Source organism: Salmo salar, unplaced genomic scaffold (assembly GCF_905237065.1).
Source record: "Salmo salar unplaced genomic scaffold, Ssal_v3.1, whole genome shotgun sequence".
Classification (NCBI taxonomy): Eukaryota; Metazoa; Chordata; class Actinopteri; order Salmoniformes; family Salmonidae; genus Salmo; species Salmo salar.
In genome coordinates this window covers 95,729-114,868 of record NW_025550696.1, presented here as the reverse complement: position 1 = coordinate 114,868, position 19,140 = coordinate 95,729, and the positions used below count along the sequence as shown (strand labels likewise).

Genomic DNA, 19,140 nt, shown 5'->3' with positions numbered 1-19,140 from the left:
TAAAATTAAATCTAGAATCGGCTTCCTATTTTGCAACAAAGCATCCTTCACTCATGCTGCCGAACATACCCTCGTAAAAATGACTTTTCTGCCGATCCTTGACTTCGGCGATGTCATTTACAAAATAGCCTCCAACACTCTACTAAGCAAATTGGATGCAGTCTATCACAGTGCAGTCAGTTTTGTCACCAAAGCCCCATATACTTCCCACCACTGCGACCTGTATGCTCTCGTTGGCTGGCCCTCGCTACATATTCATCGCCAAACCCACTGGCTCCAGGTCATCTATAAGTCTTTGCTAGGTAAAGCCCCGCCTTATCTCAGCTCACTGGTCACCATAGCAGCACCCAACCGTAGCACGCGCTCCAGCAGGTATATTTCACTGGTCACCCCCAAAGCCAATTCTTCGTTTGGCCGCCTTTCCTTCCAGTTCTCTGCTGCCAATGACTGGAACGAATTGCAAAAATCACTGAAGCTGGAGACCCATTTCTCCCTCAATAACTTTAAGCACCAGCTGTCAGAGCAGCTCACAGATCACTGCACCTGTACATAGCCCTCTGTAAATAGCCCATCCAACTACCTCATCCCCATAAAATAATTTATTATTCATTTTTTTGCTCCTTTGCACCCCAGTACCTATCTCTACTTGCACATTCATCTTTTGCACATCTATCACTCCAGTGTTTAATTGCTAAATTGTAATTATTTCGCCACTATGGCCTATTTATTGTCTACCTCATTTATCTTACCTCATTTGCACTCACTGTATATAGACTTTTTCTCTATTGTATTATTGACTGCATGTTTGTTTATTCCATGTGTAACTCTGTTGTTTGTGTCTCACTGCTTTGTTTTATCTTTGCCAGGTCGCAGTTGTAAATGAGAACTTGTTCTCACCTAGCCTACTTGGTTAAATAAAGATGAAAACAAAATATCAATGTGCAAACTCCACCCTCCAGCACACCAGTGTACACCAGCTGAATGAAATCCAGAGCACCTAATCCAATTGGGAAATTGAACCAATTGAAATGAAGTTCATTGGCTAACAGCTGAACATAATTAGCCATCCAGGATAGAAGGGTCTGGGATTCCTTTATGAGGTGCAACCAAAACAGCTGTTTGACATAGCAACAGGGATATTCGGTCAAGGTGTCTCTCTAGCATTTGTTCTTAATACCGTTGTGGTTTTGATCACTAAAATGGCTGTGACTTTTGGACTCTCGTTGAGGTTAGTTTTTCAATGTAGTCATCTGGTTGGTTTACCTTGTCTTAAAGTTTTCACTGGTTACTTGTGTTTAACTGTCTGAATGTTTTGTAGTGTTTCTTGGATTTGCTGCCTGCTAATTGGAGGGATAACTTGTTTTACACTTAAAGGTGTGTTTTGGTTTACACTACTTCAGTTCAAATCAGTCTAGTTCCGATAACTTAAGGCTGGCATTTTACCACAATGTTTATTTTGTTTTCTAGGTAATTCTAATGGGCATCATGCCTACACTGGACCTGAACCAACTGGATCCTATGCCAAAGCAAGTGTGGTGCCTAGTCCAAATGCTAAAGCTACTGGCCACAATGCCACGTCAGCAGAAGCTACTGGCCACAATGCCACGTCAGCAGAAGCTACTGGCCACAATGCCACGCCAGCAGAATCTACTGGCCACAATGCCCCGTCAAGTGTGAAGTCCGGCCCCAGCGCCTCAGCAGAAGCGTCCGGCCCCGGCGCCTCAGCAGAAGCGTCCGGCGCCTCAGCAGAAGCGTCCGGCCCCGGCGCCTCAGCAGAAGCGTCCGGCCCCGGCGCCTCAGCAGAAGCGTCCGGCCCCGGCGCCTCAGCAATAGCGTCCGGCCCCGGCGCCTCAGCAATAGCGTCCGGCGCCTCAGCAGAAGCGTCCGGCCCCGGCGCCTCAGCAGAAGCGTCAAGCCTTGAACAGACCGCCCGACCACTCAACTAGGGAGATCATAATTTGGTTTGCATAACTCCTTAATTGTTGTTCCCCTGTTACTGTGCCTCCCTTTAGAAGAAAAGGTAACTGAGGTGGGGAAATGTGCCAACTAAGGCTCTTGTTTGAAATGAGGATCTCCTTCACTTGTCCAGCGTCATGCAAATTGTTTACAGGGGTGGACGCTACAATGGTATAAATGGTTTTTATAACCATACGACTAAAATTGACTTCTGACTTGCCAATATTGCTGACACACTTTTAGGTTCTACGGTTATGCTTTTGATTTAGCCTGGTGTTCCTGCTACTCTTCCATGATATGCTCAATAAACAATTTGACTTTCAATATACCTTGTCCTTAAAATATAATATTCTCTTCTGCCTGCCATGTGCTTGCTGTTTGGGAACAGACTGTGGGTCTGGAGTAAAAGGGAATGTGGATCACAACACTTGTGTAAACAGGTATGTTTACCTTTGTTTCTGGTAGTTCAAATGCTCAAGTTCTCTAAATTGTCAGAGCTCCCTCATATGTTCATACTTTACCTGTCCCTTTGTGAAGGGTGTTTGATTTACTGTAATCTGCCTGTTACCATAGGTGCCTAAAGAATGCGAGTGCAGTTTACCTCATCGTCCCATTGCCTGTCACTAACCTGTCCCAGGGACGCTAAAGTTTCTCCTTGGCCTTATTCAGAAACATTAAATCAACTTGACTCATTTTGCCTGTTCTACAATGTTGGTCTGGCCAGACACATGGATGCGTTCATCGCTTTCAGCTGTAAAAAATATGTCAACTCTCAATGTGGTCTTCTGCACAATCCATTTCTACCTGACCACAATGAGGTTGCACTTGCAGAACCCCCTGGCAGAAACTTTAGATTTTAAAAGGTGCACTTAATTTTGTACAAAGTGAGAGCTTATCTAGGGATGTAAATATGAATTGTTTCTTAAGCCTGGCTGGTGACTAACTACTTTTGCTTTTTTTATCAAGGCTTCAAACAATTTCAAAAAACACTTAGCGTTCTGATATTTTAGGATTTTCAAGCAACTATACTGGGGGGGAATTCTCACTGTCAGGTGTTAATTTTCAGCAAACTTAACATACAAAGATTTGTATGAACATAAGATTCGACAAACTGAACAAGTTCCACAGATGTGACTAACAAATGGAATAATGTGTTGTGGACACCAGATGCATTAAGAACTGCACCAGATTTGCCAGTTCTTTCTTGTGAGATGTTACCCCACTCTTCCACCAAGGCACCTGCAAGTTCCCGGACATTTCGATCCAACAGGTCCTAGACGTGCTCAATGGGATTGAGGTCCGGGCTCTTCGCTGGCAATGGCAGAACACTGACATTCCTGTCTTGCAGGAAATCACGAGCAGTATGGCTGGTGGCATTGTCATGCTGGAGGGTCATGTCAGGATGAGTCTGCAGGAAGGGTACCACATGAGGGAGGAGGATGTCCTCCCTGTAACGCACAGCGTTGAGATTGCCTGCAATGACAACAAGCTCCGTCCGATGATGCTGTGACACACCGCCCCAGACCACGACGGACCCTCCACCTCCAAATCGATCCCGCTCCAGAGTACAGGCCTCGGTGTAACGCTCAAACGCGAATCCGACCATCACCCCTGGTGAGACAAAAGCGCCACTCGTAAGTGAAGAGCACTTTTTGCCAGTCCTGTCTTGTCCAGCGACGGTGAGTTTGTGCCCATAGGCGACATCGGTGAGGACCTGCCTTCAGTCCAGCCTCTCTCAGCCTATTGTGGACAGGCTGAGCACTGATGGAGAAATTGTGCGTACCTGGTGCAACTCGAGCAGTTGTTGCCTTCCTGTACCTGTCCCGCAGGTGTGATGTTCCCATGTCCCGATCCTGTGCAGGTGTTGTCACACGTGGTCTGCCACTGCGAGGACGATCAGCTGTCCATCCTGTCTCCCCGTAGCGCTGTCTTAGGCGTCTCACAGTACGAACATTGCAATTTATTGCCCTGGCCACATCTGCAGTCCTCATGCCTCCTTGCAGCATACCTAAGGCACGTTCATGCAGATGAGCTGGGACCCTGGGCATCTTTCTTTTGTGTTTTTCAGAGTCAGTAGAAAGGCCTCTTTTGTGTTTTAAGTTTTCATAACTGTGACCTTAATTGCCTACCATCAGTAAGCTGTTAGTGTCTTAACGACCGTTCGACAGGTGCATGTTCATTAATTGTTTATGGTTCATTGAACAAGCATGGGAAACAATGTTTAAACCCTTTACAATGAAGATCTGTGAAGTTATTTGGATTTTTACAATTCATCTTTGAAAGACAGGATCCTGAAAAAGGGACGTTTAGTTACTGACAATTTGTTCATAGAGGAATTAAATCTAAAGCTGCAAGTGTGGACTCTAATAAAATGTTTGATTAAAGCACTAAATTTGTGACAGAGGTACATGTCCTCTGGCGCTGCTTTGAAACTTTTTTTTGGTGGTGGGGGGGTCTGAATGATTTGGATTCTGTGATCATTTATCCATGATCAGATTGATCTGAGTTTATAAACATTTTTTTCAGAAAATAATCTGATGGCATCAATCTGATCCACATGTCACAGAATCCAGTTTGAGTGCTATGAACAGGCCTACACCTTGCCATCTACTAGACAGGTTGCAGTACTACTTCTACACTTTCATAGGGAGACATGAGTAAACTGTAGTGAACAAAAATAAACGCAACTTGTAAAGTGTTGGTCCCATGTTTCATGAGCTAAAATAAAAGATCTGTTGCCAGAGGATTTAATGTTCAGTTTTTTACCATAAGCCGCCTCCAACTTCGATTTAGAGAACTTGGCAGCACGTCCAACCGGCCTCACAATCATAGACCACGTGTAACCACGCCAACCAAGGACATCCACAACCGGCTTCTTTACCTGTGGGATCGTCTGAGACCAGCCATCCGGACAGCTGATGAAACGAAGGGGTATTTCTGTCTGTAATAAAGCCCTTTTGTGGGGAAAACTCATTGAAAAGTCACTGATTGGCTGGGCTTGGCTCTCAAGTGGGCCAGGCCCACCCACGGCTGTGCCCCTGCCCAGTCCTATGAAATCCATAGATTACAACCTTCTAAATGTGTTTATATGTGTTTATATTTTTTCAGTGTACAGTACCAGTCAAAAGTTTGGTCAAACCTACTCATTGAAGCGTTTTTCTTTATTTTTACTGTTTTATACATTGTAGAATAATAGAAGACATCAACACTATGAAATAACACATATGGAATCATGTAGTAACCAAAACAGTGTTAATCAAATCAAAATATATTTTATATGAGATTCTTGAAAGTTGCCACCCTTTGCCTTGATGACAGCTTTGCACACTCTTGGCATTCTCTCAACCAGCTTCACCTGGAATGCTTTTCCAACAGTTTTGAAGGAGTTCCCACATATGCTGAGCACTTGTTGGCTGCTATTCCTTCACTCTGCGGTCCAACTCATCCCAAACCATCTCAATTGGGTAGAGGTCGGGTAGTGCAGCACTCCATCATTCTCCTTGGTCAAATAGCCCTTTCACAGCCTGGAGGTGTATTTTGGGTCATTGTCCTGTTGAAAAACAAATGATAGTCCCACTAAGCGCAAACCAGATGGGATGGCGTATCGCTGCAGAATGCTGTGGACTCATCAAACAAAAGGACAGATTTCCACTGGTCTAATGTCCATTGCTCGTGTTTCTTGGCCCAAGCAAGTCTCTTCTTATTATTGGTGTCCTTAGTAGTTTTAGCAATTCAACTATGAAGGCCTGATTCACGCAGTCTGAGATGTGTCTGTTACTTGAACTTTGTGAAGCATTTAATCAGGAAGCAATTTCTGAGGCTGGTATCTCTAATGAACTTATCCTCTGCAGCAGAGGTATTTTGGGGTTTTCCTTTCCTGTGGCCGTCTTCATGAGACCTAGTTTCATCATAGCGCTAGTTTCATCATAGCGCTAGATGGTTTTGCGACTGCATTTGAAGAAACTTTGAAAGTTCTTGACATTTTCTGGATTGACTGACCTTCATGTTCTTATTTGAGCTGTTCTTGCCATAATATGGACTTGGTCTTTTACCAAATGAGGCTATCTTCTGTATGCCACCCCTACCTTGTCACAATACAAATGATTGACTCAAACTCAGTAATAAGAAGGAAAGAAATTCCACAAATGGACTTTTAACAAGGCACACCTGTTAATTGAAATGCATTCCAGGTGACTACCTCATGAAGCTGGTTGAGAGAATGCCAACCAAGGCAAAGGGTGGCTACTTAGAACAATCTCAAATATATTTTGATTTGTTTGAAACCTTTTTGGTTACTAAATTATTCCGTATGTGTTATTTAATAATTTTGATGACTTCAATATTATTCTACAAGGTAGAAAGTTGTATAAATAAAGAAAAACCTTGGAATGAGTCGGTGCGTCTAAACTTTTGACTGGTACTGTAAATGGAAAGATCATGTCATAAATGTTGAAATAAAGTGTAAGAAGGTGCTGAATCTTATGAGCTCGGTCTCTGGTTATGAATGGGGTGCTGACAGACAATCGTTGAAAGATATTTATAGAGTTCGAATCAGGACGACAATTGATTACGGGTAAATAGTTTATGGAAAAGCGGCAAAGACTTGGCTTCAGAAGCTGAATCCAGTAAATAGCTTAAAGGTGTCATGCCTCTCCAGGCTGAGGATCCAAGGCCTCATATCAGCTTGGCAAATGGCGGACGATGATCAGACCCATCTCACCCACATAAGAGAAGAGGGGGGGGGCGGTTTTGACACCGTAAAACTGTCAAAAATTCTTCAGTATTGGGAAAGGAATGTTCCTTTGTCTACAGAAGACATTTGCCGCTAAAACTACACTGCTCAAAAAATAAAGGGAACACTTAACCTCTCTGGGTTAGTCGGGACGAATTCGTCCCACCTACGCAACAGCCAGTGTAATCCAGTGGCGCGATTTTCAAATACCTTAAAAATCCTATTACTTCAATTTCTCAAACATATGACTATTTTACAGCTATTTAAAGACAAGACTCTCGTTAACCTCTTACATCTAGTCGTTCCGCTAGCGGAACACCTGCTCCAACATCCAATGATAGGCGTGGCGCGAATTACAAATTCCTCAAAAATACAAAAACTTCAATTTTTCAAACAAATGACTATTTCACAGCATTTTAAAGACAAGACTCTCCTTTATCTAACCACACTGTCCGATTTCAAAAAGGCTTTACAGCGAAAGCAAAACATTAGATTATGTCAGCAGAGTACCAAGCCAGAAATAATCAGACACCCATTTTTCAAGCTAGCATATAATGTCACAAAAACCCAGAAGATAGCTAAATGCAGCACTAACCTTTGATGATCTTCATCAGATGACACACCTAGGACATTATGTTATACAATACATGCATGTTTTGTTCAATCAAGTTCATATTTATATCAAAAAACAGCTTTTTACATTAGCATGTGACGTTCAGAACTAGCATACCCCCGCAAACTTCCGGAGGAATTTGCTAACATTTTACTAAATTACTCACGATAAACGTTCACAAAAAGCATAACAATTATTTTAAGAATTATAGATACAGAACTCCTCTATGCACTCGATATGTCCGATTTTAAAATAGCTTTTTGGTGAAAGCACATTTTGCAATATTCTAAGTACATAGCCCAGGCATCACGGGCTAGCTATTTAGACACCCGGCAGGTTTAGCCTTCACCAAAATCAGATTTACTATTATAAAAGTTTGATTACCTTTTGTTGTCTTCGTCAGAATACACTCCCAGGACTGCTACTTCAATAACAAATGTTGGTTTGGTCCAAAATAATCCATCGTTATATCCAAATTGCGGCGTTTTGTTCGATGCGTTCCAGACACTATCTGAAAGGGTAAATAAGGGTCGCGCGCATGGCGCAATTCGTGACAAAAAAATCTAAATATTCCATTACCGTACTTCGAAGCATGTCAACCGCTGTTTAAAATCAATTTTTATGCCATTTTTCTCGTAAAAAGCGATAATATTCCGACCGGGAATGTCCATTTACCTAAACAGAGGAAAGTAAACAAAGCTTTCGGTCGACGCGGGCACGAGCCTGAGTCTCACAGTACTGTAACCAGCCACTACCCAAACGCGCTACTTTTTTTCAGCCAGAGCCTGCAAAGCCACAATTCAGCTTTTTACCGCCTTCTGAGACCCTATGGCAGCCGTAGGAAGTGTCACGGGACAGCTAAGATCCTCACTCTTCAATAAACAGAGACAAGAAGAACGACACCTTGTCAGACAGGCCACTTCCTGAATGAAACCTTCTCAGATTTTGGCCTGCCATATGAGTTCTGTTATACTCACAGACACCATTCAAACAGTTTTAGAAACTTTAGAGTGTTTTCTATCCATATGTAATAAGTATATGCATATTCTAGTTACTAGGTAGGAGTGGTAACCAGATTAAATAGGGTACTTTTTTATCCAGCCGTGAAAATACTGCCCCCTAGCCATAACAGGTTAAACAACACAATGTAACTCCAAGTCAATCACACTTCTGTGAAATCAAACTGTTCACTTAGGAAGCAACACTGATTGACAATAAATTTCACATGCTGTTGTGCAAATGGAATAGACAACAGGTGGAAATTATAGGCAATTAGCAAGACACCCCCAATAAAGGAGTGGTTCTGCAGGTGGTAACCACAGACCACTTCTCAGTTCCTATGCTTCCTGGCTGATGTTTTGATCACTATAGAGTGCTGGCGGTGCTTTCACTCTAGTGGTAGCATGAGACGGAGTCTACAACCCACACAAGTGGCTCAGGTAGTGCAGCTCATCCAGGATGGCACATCAATGCGAGCTGTGGCAAGAAGGTTTGCTGTGTCTGTCAGCGTAGTGTCCAGAGCATGGAGGCGCTACCAGGAGACAGGCCAGTACATCAGGAGACGTGGAGGAGGCCGTAGGAGGGCAACAACCCAGCAGCAGGACCGCTACCTCCGCCTTTGTGCAAGGAGGAGCAGGAGAAGCACTGCCAGAGCCCTGAAAAATGACCTCCAGCAGCCCACAAAAGTGCATGTGTCTGCTCAAACGGTCAGAAATAGACTCCATGAGGGTGTTATGAGGGCCCGATGTCCACATGTAGGGGTTGTGCTTACAGCCCAACACCGTGCAGGACGTTTGGCATTTGCCAGAGAACACCAAGATTGGCAAATTCGCCACTGGCGCCCTGTGCTCTTCACAGATGAAAGCAGGTTCACACTGAGCATGTGACAGACGTGACAGAGTCTGGAGACGCCCGTGGAGAACGTTCTGCTGCCTGCAACATCCTCCAGCATGACCGGTTTGGCAGTGGGTCAGTCATGGTGTGGGGTGGCATTTCTTTGGTGGGCCGCACAGCCCTCCATGTGCTCGCCAGAGGTAGCCTGACTGCCATTAGGTACCGAGATGAGATCCTCAGACCCCTTGTGAGACCATATGCTGGTGCGGTTGGCCCTGGGTTCCTCCTAATGCAAGACAATGCTAGACCTCATGTGGCTGGAGTGTGTCAGCAGTTCCTGCAAGAGGAAGGCATTGATGCTATGGACTGGCCCACCCGTTCCCCAGACCTGAATCCAATTCAGCACATCTGGGACATCATGTCTCGCTCCATCCACCAACGCCACGTTGCACCACAGACTGTCCAGGAGTTGGTGGATGCTTTAGTCCAGGTCTGGGAGGAGATCCCTCAGGAGACCATCCGCCACCTCATCAGGAGCATGCCCAGGCGTTGTAGGGAGGTCATACAGGCACGTGGAGGCCACACACACTACTGAGCCTCATTTTGACTTGTTTTAAGGACATTACATCAAAGTTGGATCAGCCTGTAGTGTGGTTTTCCACTTTAATTTTGAGTGTGACTCCAAATCCAGACCTCCATGGGTTGATAAATTGGATTTACATTGATTATTTTTGTGTGATTTTGTTGTCAGCACATTCAACTATGTAAAGAAAAAAGTATTTATTAAGATTATTTCTTTCATTCAGATATAGGATGTGTTGTTTAAGTGTTCCCTTTATTTTTTTGAGCAGTATATAACGTCCAAAAAGTAAACACTGGAACAATATATCTATATTTCTTTCTTTGTTAAGAATAGGAATGAGATTGTAGTTCCTAATGAGATAATTGTTCTTCATATAAACTATGCACAGTGACTAGCCACGCCCCAAGTGAGTTCAGAGTACGTGTCAGCATGCCGGAACACCCACTTTGGCCAGAGTGCCTAAAAGGACACGCTAAGAATTAACATACCAGACCAGAAAAGCGTGGAGCGTTAGCTACATGTTGAAAATGGTTACAACTTAACCTCAACCCGAGGTGAAGAAGATAACGCCCAGACTAGACCTGAACATTGCCAGCCTGCAGCTGTGTGTGTAAAGTGCTTCAAACTCAGACTAAAGACACAAGGTGGGAAGGATAAAATCCCATCTCAGATAATCATTGGTGCGTCTGAATATCTGCTGTGAAAACACTCCACTACAAGCACAGACAACTAAGAAGAAGGACGTTGTGACCTCTGGTGGACAATCAGAGCCTTTCAACCACGTGAGAGCCCACCGAAACAACCTTCCGAGAGGGCTTGGTTCTGACCGAGATAGACGACTAATGAAAGCATTCAACACGTAAATACATTCGTTATTTTCTTACCCCAAACGGGCGGTGGTTCATGTGCAAGGTATATGATTATTGTGGGGATAGTTATAGAATGTATCCACGATTAATTCCCTTTTTCTTTCTGTGTTTTCTCAACCCCCTTCTGTATCTCTGTGTAATAAGACGTCATATCTTGTCAGTCCACTAGGGACTTTTGTCTCATGTAAGTGTGTATGTGTAGTCTGTGTTATTATTTAGTTAGTTAGAAAATAAATAATTAAATCAATGTGTAGTACTGAATAATCAGTAAAGCTGGGGTTCTTGCAGATCCAAGAAGGTTACGACTGCTCAGAATGAGACTGATTTGAGGCAATGATTAATAAGCGATTGTTATCGAAAAATAATTTCTTCAAGAATTTAATTTGGGCGATGGTAACTTGTTAAACAACTTCTTCCGTTTTGCCCCAAATTCCTAATTAGTTCATTTAAACGGGTTAACAATTAAACATAGTTAGTGGATTAAATAAATAACAGTCATCACATTAATGAAAGTCACGTCACGACAAAGGATATGTATTGGTGCATTTAAATCAACATCTGTATGTGTCTACTAGTGGAGGCAGGTGAGATGCCTTTGGATATACAAAAAATTGTCAGTAGCTTATTGGGTTGAAAGGCTGTGAGGTTTAGCATACCACTGCTACTGTTCTAGATGAATGTTGGGAATATACTAGTAGACAAGGTAGTGGTTTTGGTTGGACTGTTGGAAAGCTTGCTGATGTGAGTGGTTTGAGGGACGTCGGAGGTTGACCCGTCTGTGGTCATAGGGGATGTTCCTCCATGGTTACTCCCAGATCCTGTTGTTGATCTAACTTTGGTAGAGAAAAGGAAATATTGGTTCAGAAGTCAGTGAAACTGGTTGACAATTACATTGATCTATGTCTTTACTTGGCTCATTGCGCTCTAGCGACTCCTTGTGGTTGGCCGGGCACCTGCAGGCTGACTTCAGTCGTCAGTTGAACTGTGTTTCATCCAACACATTGGTGCAGCTGGCTTCCGGGTTAAGAGGGCAGGTGTCAAGAAAGTAGCGCGGCTTGGCGGGGTCGTGTTTCGGAGGACGCATGTGTCTTAATCATTAATAGCAATTAAATGTATTACAACTATGTTTATATCCACAATTAAATATTACCGCTACTACTGAAACTCTTGTCTATGTCATCGTGTCAGCTAAACTGGATGCCGTGTCAGAATTAAGGCTACTGTTGAACTCGTCATCTTTCTTCTAGAATCCAGAGGACATAAAACAGTATAGAGGCAAGATGGATATCGATTTCAAGACATGTAAATATTTTAATATATGCTTTTCATATTAATGCAAAATTACTGTTCTTTTAAAAATATTTGTCACAAAAACAAGCGTATCTCTGTGAAATGTCAATGGAGCACTGAGCGTACCACAAGCTTTTTATTTTCAAGGCCATTTACATTTAATTCAGGTCTTCTCATGTTCATTTTGCTTTTTGAGACCCACGGAAGAAACTTTGAAGACAATCACCACAACGTGGTGCAAGTAGGCTGTTGGTAGAACTACTATTTACATTTTTTTATTTTCGTGTTTTTGCTTTCAAAATCAACCTTTGTTAATATAAAAACAATAACATTGGATGTACACAAAAAAGTAAAAAGAAAATCAGGAGACCACCTTTAAGGTCTGGGAAAATCCTATGAAATTTAGATTTGTTCTTTTGTGTGAGTTATCCATTAATTCAAGTGAGCAGGCACAGAGTACTGTTGTTGGGTTAGCTGTGTTTCTGTAGTACAGGCAGCTAGCACTGTTGTTGGGTTAGCTGTGTTTCTTTAGTACAGGCACCTAGCACTGTTGTTGGGTTAGCTGTGTTTCTTTAGTACAGGTACCTAGCACTGTTGTTGGGTTAGCTGTGTTTCTGTAGTACAGGCACCGAGCACTGTTGTTGGGTTAGCTGTGTTTCTGAAGAACAGGCACCTAGCACTGTTGTTGGGTTAGCTGTGTTTCTGTAGTACAGGCAGCTAGCACTGTTGTTGGGTTAGCAGTGTTTCTGTAGTACAGGCACCTAGCACTGTTGTTGGGTTAGCAGTGTTTCTGTAGTACAGGCACCTAGCACTGTTGTTGGGTTAGCTGTGTTTCTGTAGAAGACATGAGATGGAGTTTGCCGAACAAAAGGCCACTGGATTGATGCAAGTAGTCATGATATCATTCTGACAGGTAGGTATAGGCTACTTTGTAGCTTTGTAGCTGGTCAACATTTAATAGAGAAGGTTTTAGGGAAAGCCTTTCAGATCTACCAGAAGACAGTTAGGTCTATCATTACCATCTCTATATTTTATTCGTTCCTTAATTGTTTGAAACCTGGACCTTTGTTCTTCATATTATGAGGCATGTCTTACCTTGCTTCAAGGTAGCCAAGCCAAAATACTACCATAAAAATGTTGAGGGAAATATTTTATAAACTCATATGTGCTCTCTAGTTGTTCAAATCAACTTTCTTTTAATGTCTAGCATTCATTGTCTGACTGTCGACAGAGTGCGGATTGGTACTTATCACGGTAGGAGGCCGTTCCTTATCATGCTAGAACAGAAGACATACTTGCTGTGTGTGGATGAACCTGACTTTGGCTGACAACTTGACTTTGAGCCAATCAGAGAGCAGGAACCTCCATATGGGGAAGCGACAAGAAAAAGGAAAAAAAGAAGGCAATTTTCATCAGAATTGTTGTACCTAAAACAATAATGCTGCATAATACAACTTTTTTTTCTATATCAAGTCTTTCTATATTTTATGTCTAGCTAAGAGTTTTGTGTTTGAAGAAGGATTTTTTGTTAGGTTTGATAATGTACACTAGATTATTAGTTAGCTACTGAGCAAGGCAGTCACACACACTTCATATGAAACGAATGGTGTGGTGAGTGCAGCATAATGCTAGCACAACAGCTAGCTAGCTAGCGAATCATGGTAACCATTTAGCTAACTTTAGCCAGGTAGCTAAAAAAATGTATATTTTGGCTGTATGCAATTATGGAGAGTGGATAAAATTGTTTCTTTGTCATCTTGCTAGCTAGTTATCTAGCTGTGGGCATCTGACTAGTATCAACAAGGTCTTTCTACAACACCAGCACAGCTAGCTAACATTGACTAGAACATAAAGCAAAACACACGGACATGCATTGCCAACAAACGCAAGCTTCTGGTTTGGAATATTTTAACAAGGCTGAGTGGTTGACGACTTCACAATCTTTTCTGTGTGAACATAAAAGAGATTGACTGCCGACAATAATTGGAGGTGTTAAATACTAATCGGCAGGCAAACATTTGACAATCCTACCGGTGTGTCTGAGCTGTAACGGATTGATGAATGTTAACCTCTATGGGCTAGGTGGGACGCTTGCGTCCCACCTACTCAACAGCCAGTGTAATCCCGTGGCGCGTTATTCAAATACCTCAAAAATGCAAAAACTTCAATTTTTCAAACATATGACTATTTTACACCATTTTAAAGACAAGACTCTCGTTAATCTAACCACACTGTCCGATTTCAAAAAGGCTTTACAACGAAAGCAAAACATTAGATTATGTCAGCAGAGTACCCAGCCAGAAATAATCAGACACCCATTTTTCAAGCTAGCATATTATGTCACATAAACCCAAACCACAGCTAAATGCAGCACTAACCTTTGATGATCTTCATCAGATGACAACCCTAGGACATTATGTTATACAATACATGCATGTTTTGTTCAATCAAGTTCATATTTATATCAAAAACCAGCTTTTTACATTAGCATGTGACTAGCATGTGACTAGCATTCCCACCGAACACTGCCGGTGAATTTACTAAATTACTCACGATAAAGGTTCACAGAAAGCATAAGAATTATTTTAAGAATTATAGATACAGAACTCCTCTATGCACTCTATGTCCGATTTTAAAATAGCTTTTCGGTGAAAGCACATTTTGCAATATTCTCAGTAGATAGCCCGGCATCACAGGGCTAGCTATTTAGACACCCAGCAAGTTTAGCACTCACCAAAGTCAGATTTACTATAAGAAAAATGTTATTACCTTTGCTGTCTTCGTCAGAATGCACTCCCAGGACTTCTACTTCAATAACAAATGTTGGTTTGGTCCCAAATAGTCCATTGTTATATCCAAATAGCGGCGTTTTGTTCGTGCGTTCAAGACACTATCCGAAAGGGTAAATAAGGGTGACGAGCATGGCGCAATTCGTGACAAAAAAATTCTAAATATTCCATTACCGTACTTCAAAGCATGTCAACTGCTGTTTAAAATACATTTTTATGCCATTTTTCTCATAAAAAGCGATAATATTCCGACCGGGAATCTGCGTTTAGGTAAACAGACGAAAGAAAATAAAGCATGGGGTTCGACTCGGGCACGCGCCTAAGCCCATAGTACTCTGATCGGCCACTTGCCAAACGTGATAATGTGTTTCAGCCAGAGGCTGCCTCGATATCGTTCAGCTTTTTCCCGGGCTCTGAGAGCCTATGGGAGCCGTAGGAAGTGTCACGTTATAGCAAAGATCCTCAGTCTTCAATAAAAAGAGCCAAGATGAACAACAACTTGTCAGACAGGCCACTTCCTGCATGGAATCTTCTCAGGTTTTGGCCTGCCATATGAGTTCTGTTATACTCACAGACACCATTCAAAGAGTTTTAGAAACTTTAGGGTGTTTTCTATCCAAAGCCAATAATTATATGCATATTCTAGTTACTGGGCAGGAGTAGTAACCAGATTAAATCCGGTACGTTTTTTATCCGGCCGTGTCAATACTGCCCCCTAGACCTAAATTTAGTGAATTGTTAGTAAATTCCCCGGAAGTTTGCGGGGGGTATGCTAGTTCTGAACGTCACATGCTAATGTAAAAAGCTGTTTTTTGATATAAATATGAACTTGATTGAACAAAACATGCATGTATTGTATAACATAATGTCCTAGGTGTGTCATCTGATGAAGATCATTAAAGGTTAGTGCTGCATTTAGCTGTCTTCTGGGTTTTTGTGACATTATATGCTAGCTTGAAAAATGGGTGTCTGATTATTTCTGGCTGGGTACTCTGCTGACATAATCTAATGTTTTGCTTTCGCTGTAAAGCCTTTTTGAAATCGGACAGTGTGGTTAGATTAACGAAAGTCTTGTCTTTAAAATGCTGTAAAATAGTCATATGTTTGAAAAATGGAAGTTTTCGGATTTTAGAGGAATTTGTATTTCGCGCCACTCCCATCATTGGATATTGGAGCAGGTGTTCCGCTAGCGGAACGTCTAGATGTAAAACAGATCACCCGACCATTTCGAATCCCACCGTACCTTCTCAGCTATGCAATCTGGTTTCCGAGCTGGTCATGAGTGCACATCAGCCACGCTCAAGGTCCTAAACGATATCATAACCACCATCGATAAGAGACAATACTGGGCAGCAGTATTCATCGACCTGGCCAAGGCTTTCGACTCTGTCAATCACCACATTCTTGTCGGCAGACTCAATAGCCTTGGTTTCTCAAATGACTGCCTCGCCTGGTTCACCAACTACTTCTCAGACAGAGTTCAGTGTGTCAAATCGGAGAGCCTGTTGTCCGGACCTTTGGCAGTCTCTATGGGGGTGCCACAGGGTTCAATTCTCCAGCCGACTCTTTTCTCTGTATACATCAATCATGTCGCTCTTGCTGCTGGTGATTCTCGGATCCACCTCTACGCACACGACACCATTCCGTATACTTCTGGCTCTTCTTTGGACACTGTGTTAACTAACCTCCAGACGAGCTTCAATGCCATACAAATCTCCTTCTGTGGCCTCCAACTGCTCTTAAATGCAAGTAAAACTAAATGCATGCTCTTCAACCGATCGCTGCCCGCACCTGCCCGCCCGTCCAGTATCACTACTCTGGACGGTTCCGACTTAGAATATGTCGACAACTACAAATACCTAGGCATCTGGTTAGACTGTAAACTCTCCTTCCAGACTCACATGAAGCATCTCCAATCCAAAATTAAATCTAGAATCGGCTTCCTATTTTGCAACAAAGCATCCTTCACTCATGCTGCCGAACATACCCTCGTAAAACTGACTTTTCTGCCGATCCTTGACTTCGGCCCACCCGTAGCACGCGCTCCAGCAGGTATATTTCACTGGTCACCCCCAAAGCCAATTCTTCGTTTGGCCGCCTTTCCTTCCAGTTCTCTGCTGCCAATGACTGGAACGAATTGCAAAAATCACTGAAGCTGGAGACCCATTTCTCCCTCAATAACTTTAAGCACCAGCTGTCAGAGCAGCTCACAGATCACTGCACCTGTACATAGCCCATCTGTAAATAGCCCATCCAACTACCTCATCCCCATAAAATAATTTATTATTCATTTTTTTACTCCTTTGCACCCCAGTACCTATCTCTACTTGCACATTCATCTTTTGCACATCTATCACTCCAGTGTTTAATTGCTAAATTGTAATTATTTCGCCACTATGGCCTATTCATTGTCTACCTCATTTATCTTACCTCATTTGCACTCACTGTATATAGACTTTTTCTCTATTGTATTATTGACTGCATGTTTGTTTATTCCATGTGCAACTCTGTGTTGTTTGTGTCTCACTGATTTGTTTTATCTTTGCCAGGTCGCAGTTGTAAATGAGAACTTGTTCTCACCTAGCCTACTTGGTTAAATAAAGATGAAAAAGAATATCAATGTGCAAACTCCACCCTCCAGCACACCAGTGTACACCAGCTGAATGAAATCCAGAGCACCTAATCCAATTGGGAAATTGAACCAATTGAAATGAAGTTCATTGGCTAACAGCTGAACATAATTAGCCATCCAGGATAGAAGGGTCTGGGATTCCTTTATGAGGTGCAACCAAAACAGCTGTTTGACATAGCAACGGGATATTCTGTCAAGGTGTCTCTCTAGCATTTGTTCTTAATACCGTTGTGGTTTTGATCACTAAAATGGCTGTGACTTTTGGACTCTCGTTGAGGTTAGTTTTTCAATGTAGTCATCTGGTTGGTTTACCTTGTCTTAAAGTTTCACTGGTTACTTGTGTTTAACTGTCTGAATGTTTTGTAGTGTTTCTTGGATTTGCTGCCTGCTAATTGGAGGGATAACTTGTTTTACACTTAAAGGTGTGTTTTGGTTTACACTACTTCAGTTCAAATCAGTCTAGTTCCGATAGCTTAAGGCTGGCATTTTACCACAATGTTTATTTTGTTTTCTAGGTAATTCTAATGGGCATCATGCCTACACTGGACCTGAACCAACTGGATCCTATGCCAAAGCAAGTGTGGTGCCTAGTCCAAATGCTAAAGCTACTGGCCACAATGCCACGTCAGCAGAAGCTACTGGCCACAATGCCACGTCAGCAGAAGCTACTGGCCACAATGCCACGTCAGCAGAAGCTACTGGCCACAATGCCACGTCAGCAGAAGCTACTGGCCACAATGCCACGTCAGCAGAAGCTACTGGCCACAATGCCACGCCAGCAGAATCTACTGGCCACAATGCCCCGTCAAGTGTGAAGTCCGGCCCCAGCGCCTCAGCAGAAGCGTCCGGCCCCGGCGCCTCAGCAGAAGCGTCCGGCCCCGGCGCCTCAGCAGAAGCGTCCGGCCCCGGCGCCTCAGCAGAAGCGTCCGGCCCCGGCGCCTCAGCAGAAGCGTCCGGCCCCGGCGCCTCAGCAGAAGCGTCCGGCGCCTCAGCAGAAGCGTCCGGCGCCTCAGCAGAAGCGTCCGGCGCCTCAGCAGAAGCCTCAGCAGAAGCGTCCGGCCCCGGCGCCTCAGCAATAGCGTCCGGCCCCGGCGCCTCAGCAATAGCGTCCGGCCCCGGCGCCTCAGCAATAGCGTCCGGCGCCTCAGCAATAGCGTCCGGCGCCTCAGCAGAAGCGTCCGGCCCCGGCACCTCAGCAGAAGCGTCAAGCCTTGAACAGACCGCCCGACCACTCAACTAGGGAGATCATAATTTGGTTTGCATAACTCCTTAATTGTCGTTCCCCTGTTACTGTGCCTCCCTTTAGAAGAAAAGGTAACTGAGGTGGGGAAATGTGCCAACTAATGCTCTTGTTTGAAATGAGGATCTCCTTCACTTGTCCAGCGTCATGCAAATTGTTTACAGGGGTGGACACTACAATGGTATAAATGGTTTTTATAACCATACGACTAAAATTGACTTCTGACTTGCCAATATTGCTGACACACTTTTAGGTTCTACGGTTATGCTTTTGATTTAGCCTGGTGTTCCTGCTACTCTTCCATGATATGCTCAATAAACAATTTGACTTTCAATATACCTTGTCCTTAAAATATAATATTCTCTTCTGCCTGCCATGTGCTTGCTGTTTGGGAACAGACTGTGGGTCTGGAGTAAAAGGGAATGTGGATCACAACACTTGTGTAAACAGGTATGTTTACCTTTGTTTCTGGTAGTTCAAATGCTCAAGTTCTCTAAATTGTCAGAGCTCCCTCATATGTTCATACTTTACCTGTCCCTTTGTGAAGGGTGTTTGATTTACTGTAATCTGCCTGTTACCATAGGTGCCTAAAGAATGCGAGTG

At 43.2% G+C, this 19,140-nt stretch overlaps 1 protein-coding gene across 1 annotated transcript; it reads left to right on the top strand.

Annotated features, from left to right (window-relative positions):
• Nucleotides 1–1,091: 1,091 nt before the first annotated feature.
• On the top strand, nucleotides 1,092–2,280 carry LOC123739870 (probable GPI-anchored adhesin-like protein PGA18). The gene is made up of 3 exons (XM_045713926.1): nucleotides 1,092–1,228; nucleotides 1,319–1,374; nucleotides 1,468–2,280. The coding sequence occupies exons 1-3, from the start codon at nucleotides 1,200–1,202 to the stop codon at nucleotides 1,944–1,946; spliced, it is 564 nt and encodes a 187-aa protein (XP_045569882.1). The 5' UTR covers nucleotides 1,092–1,199; the 3' UTR covers nucleotides 1,947–2,280.
• Nucleotides 2,281–19,140: the final 16,860 nt, after the last annotated feature.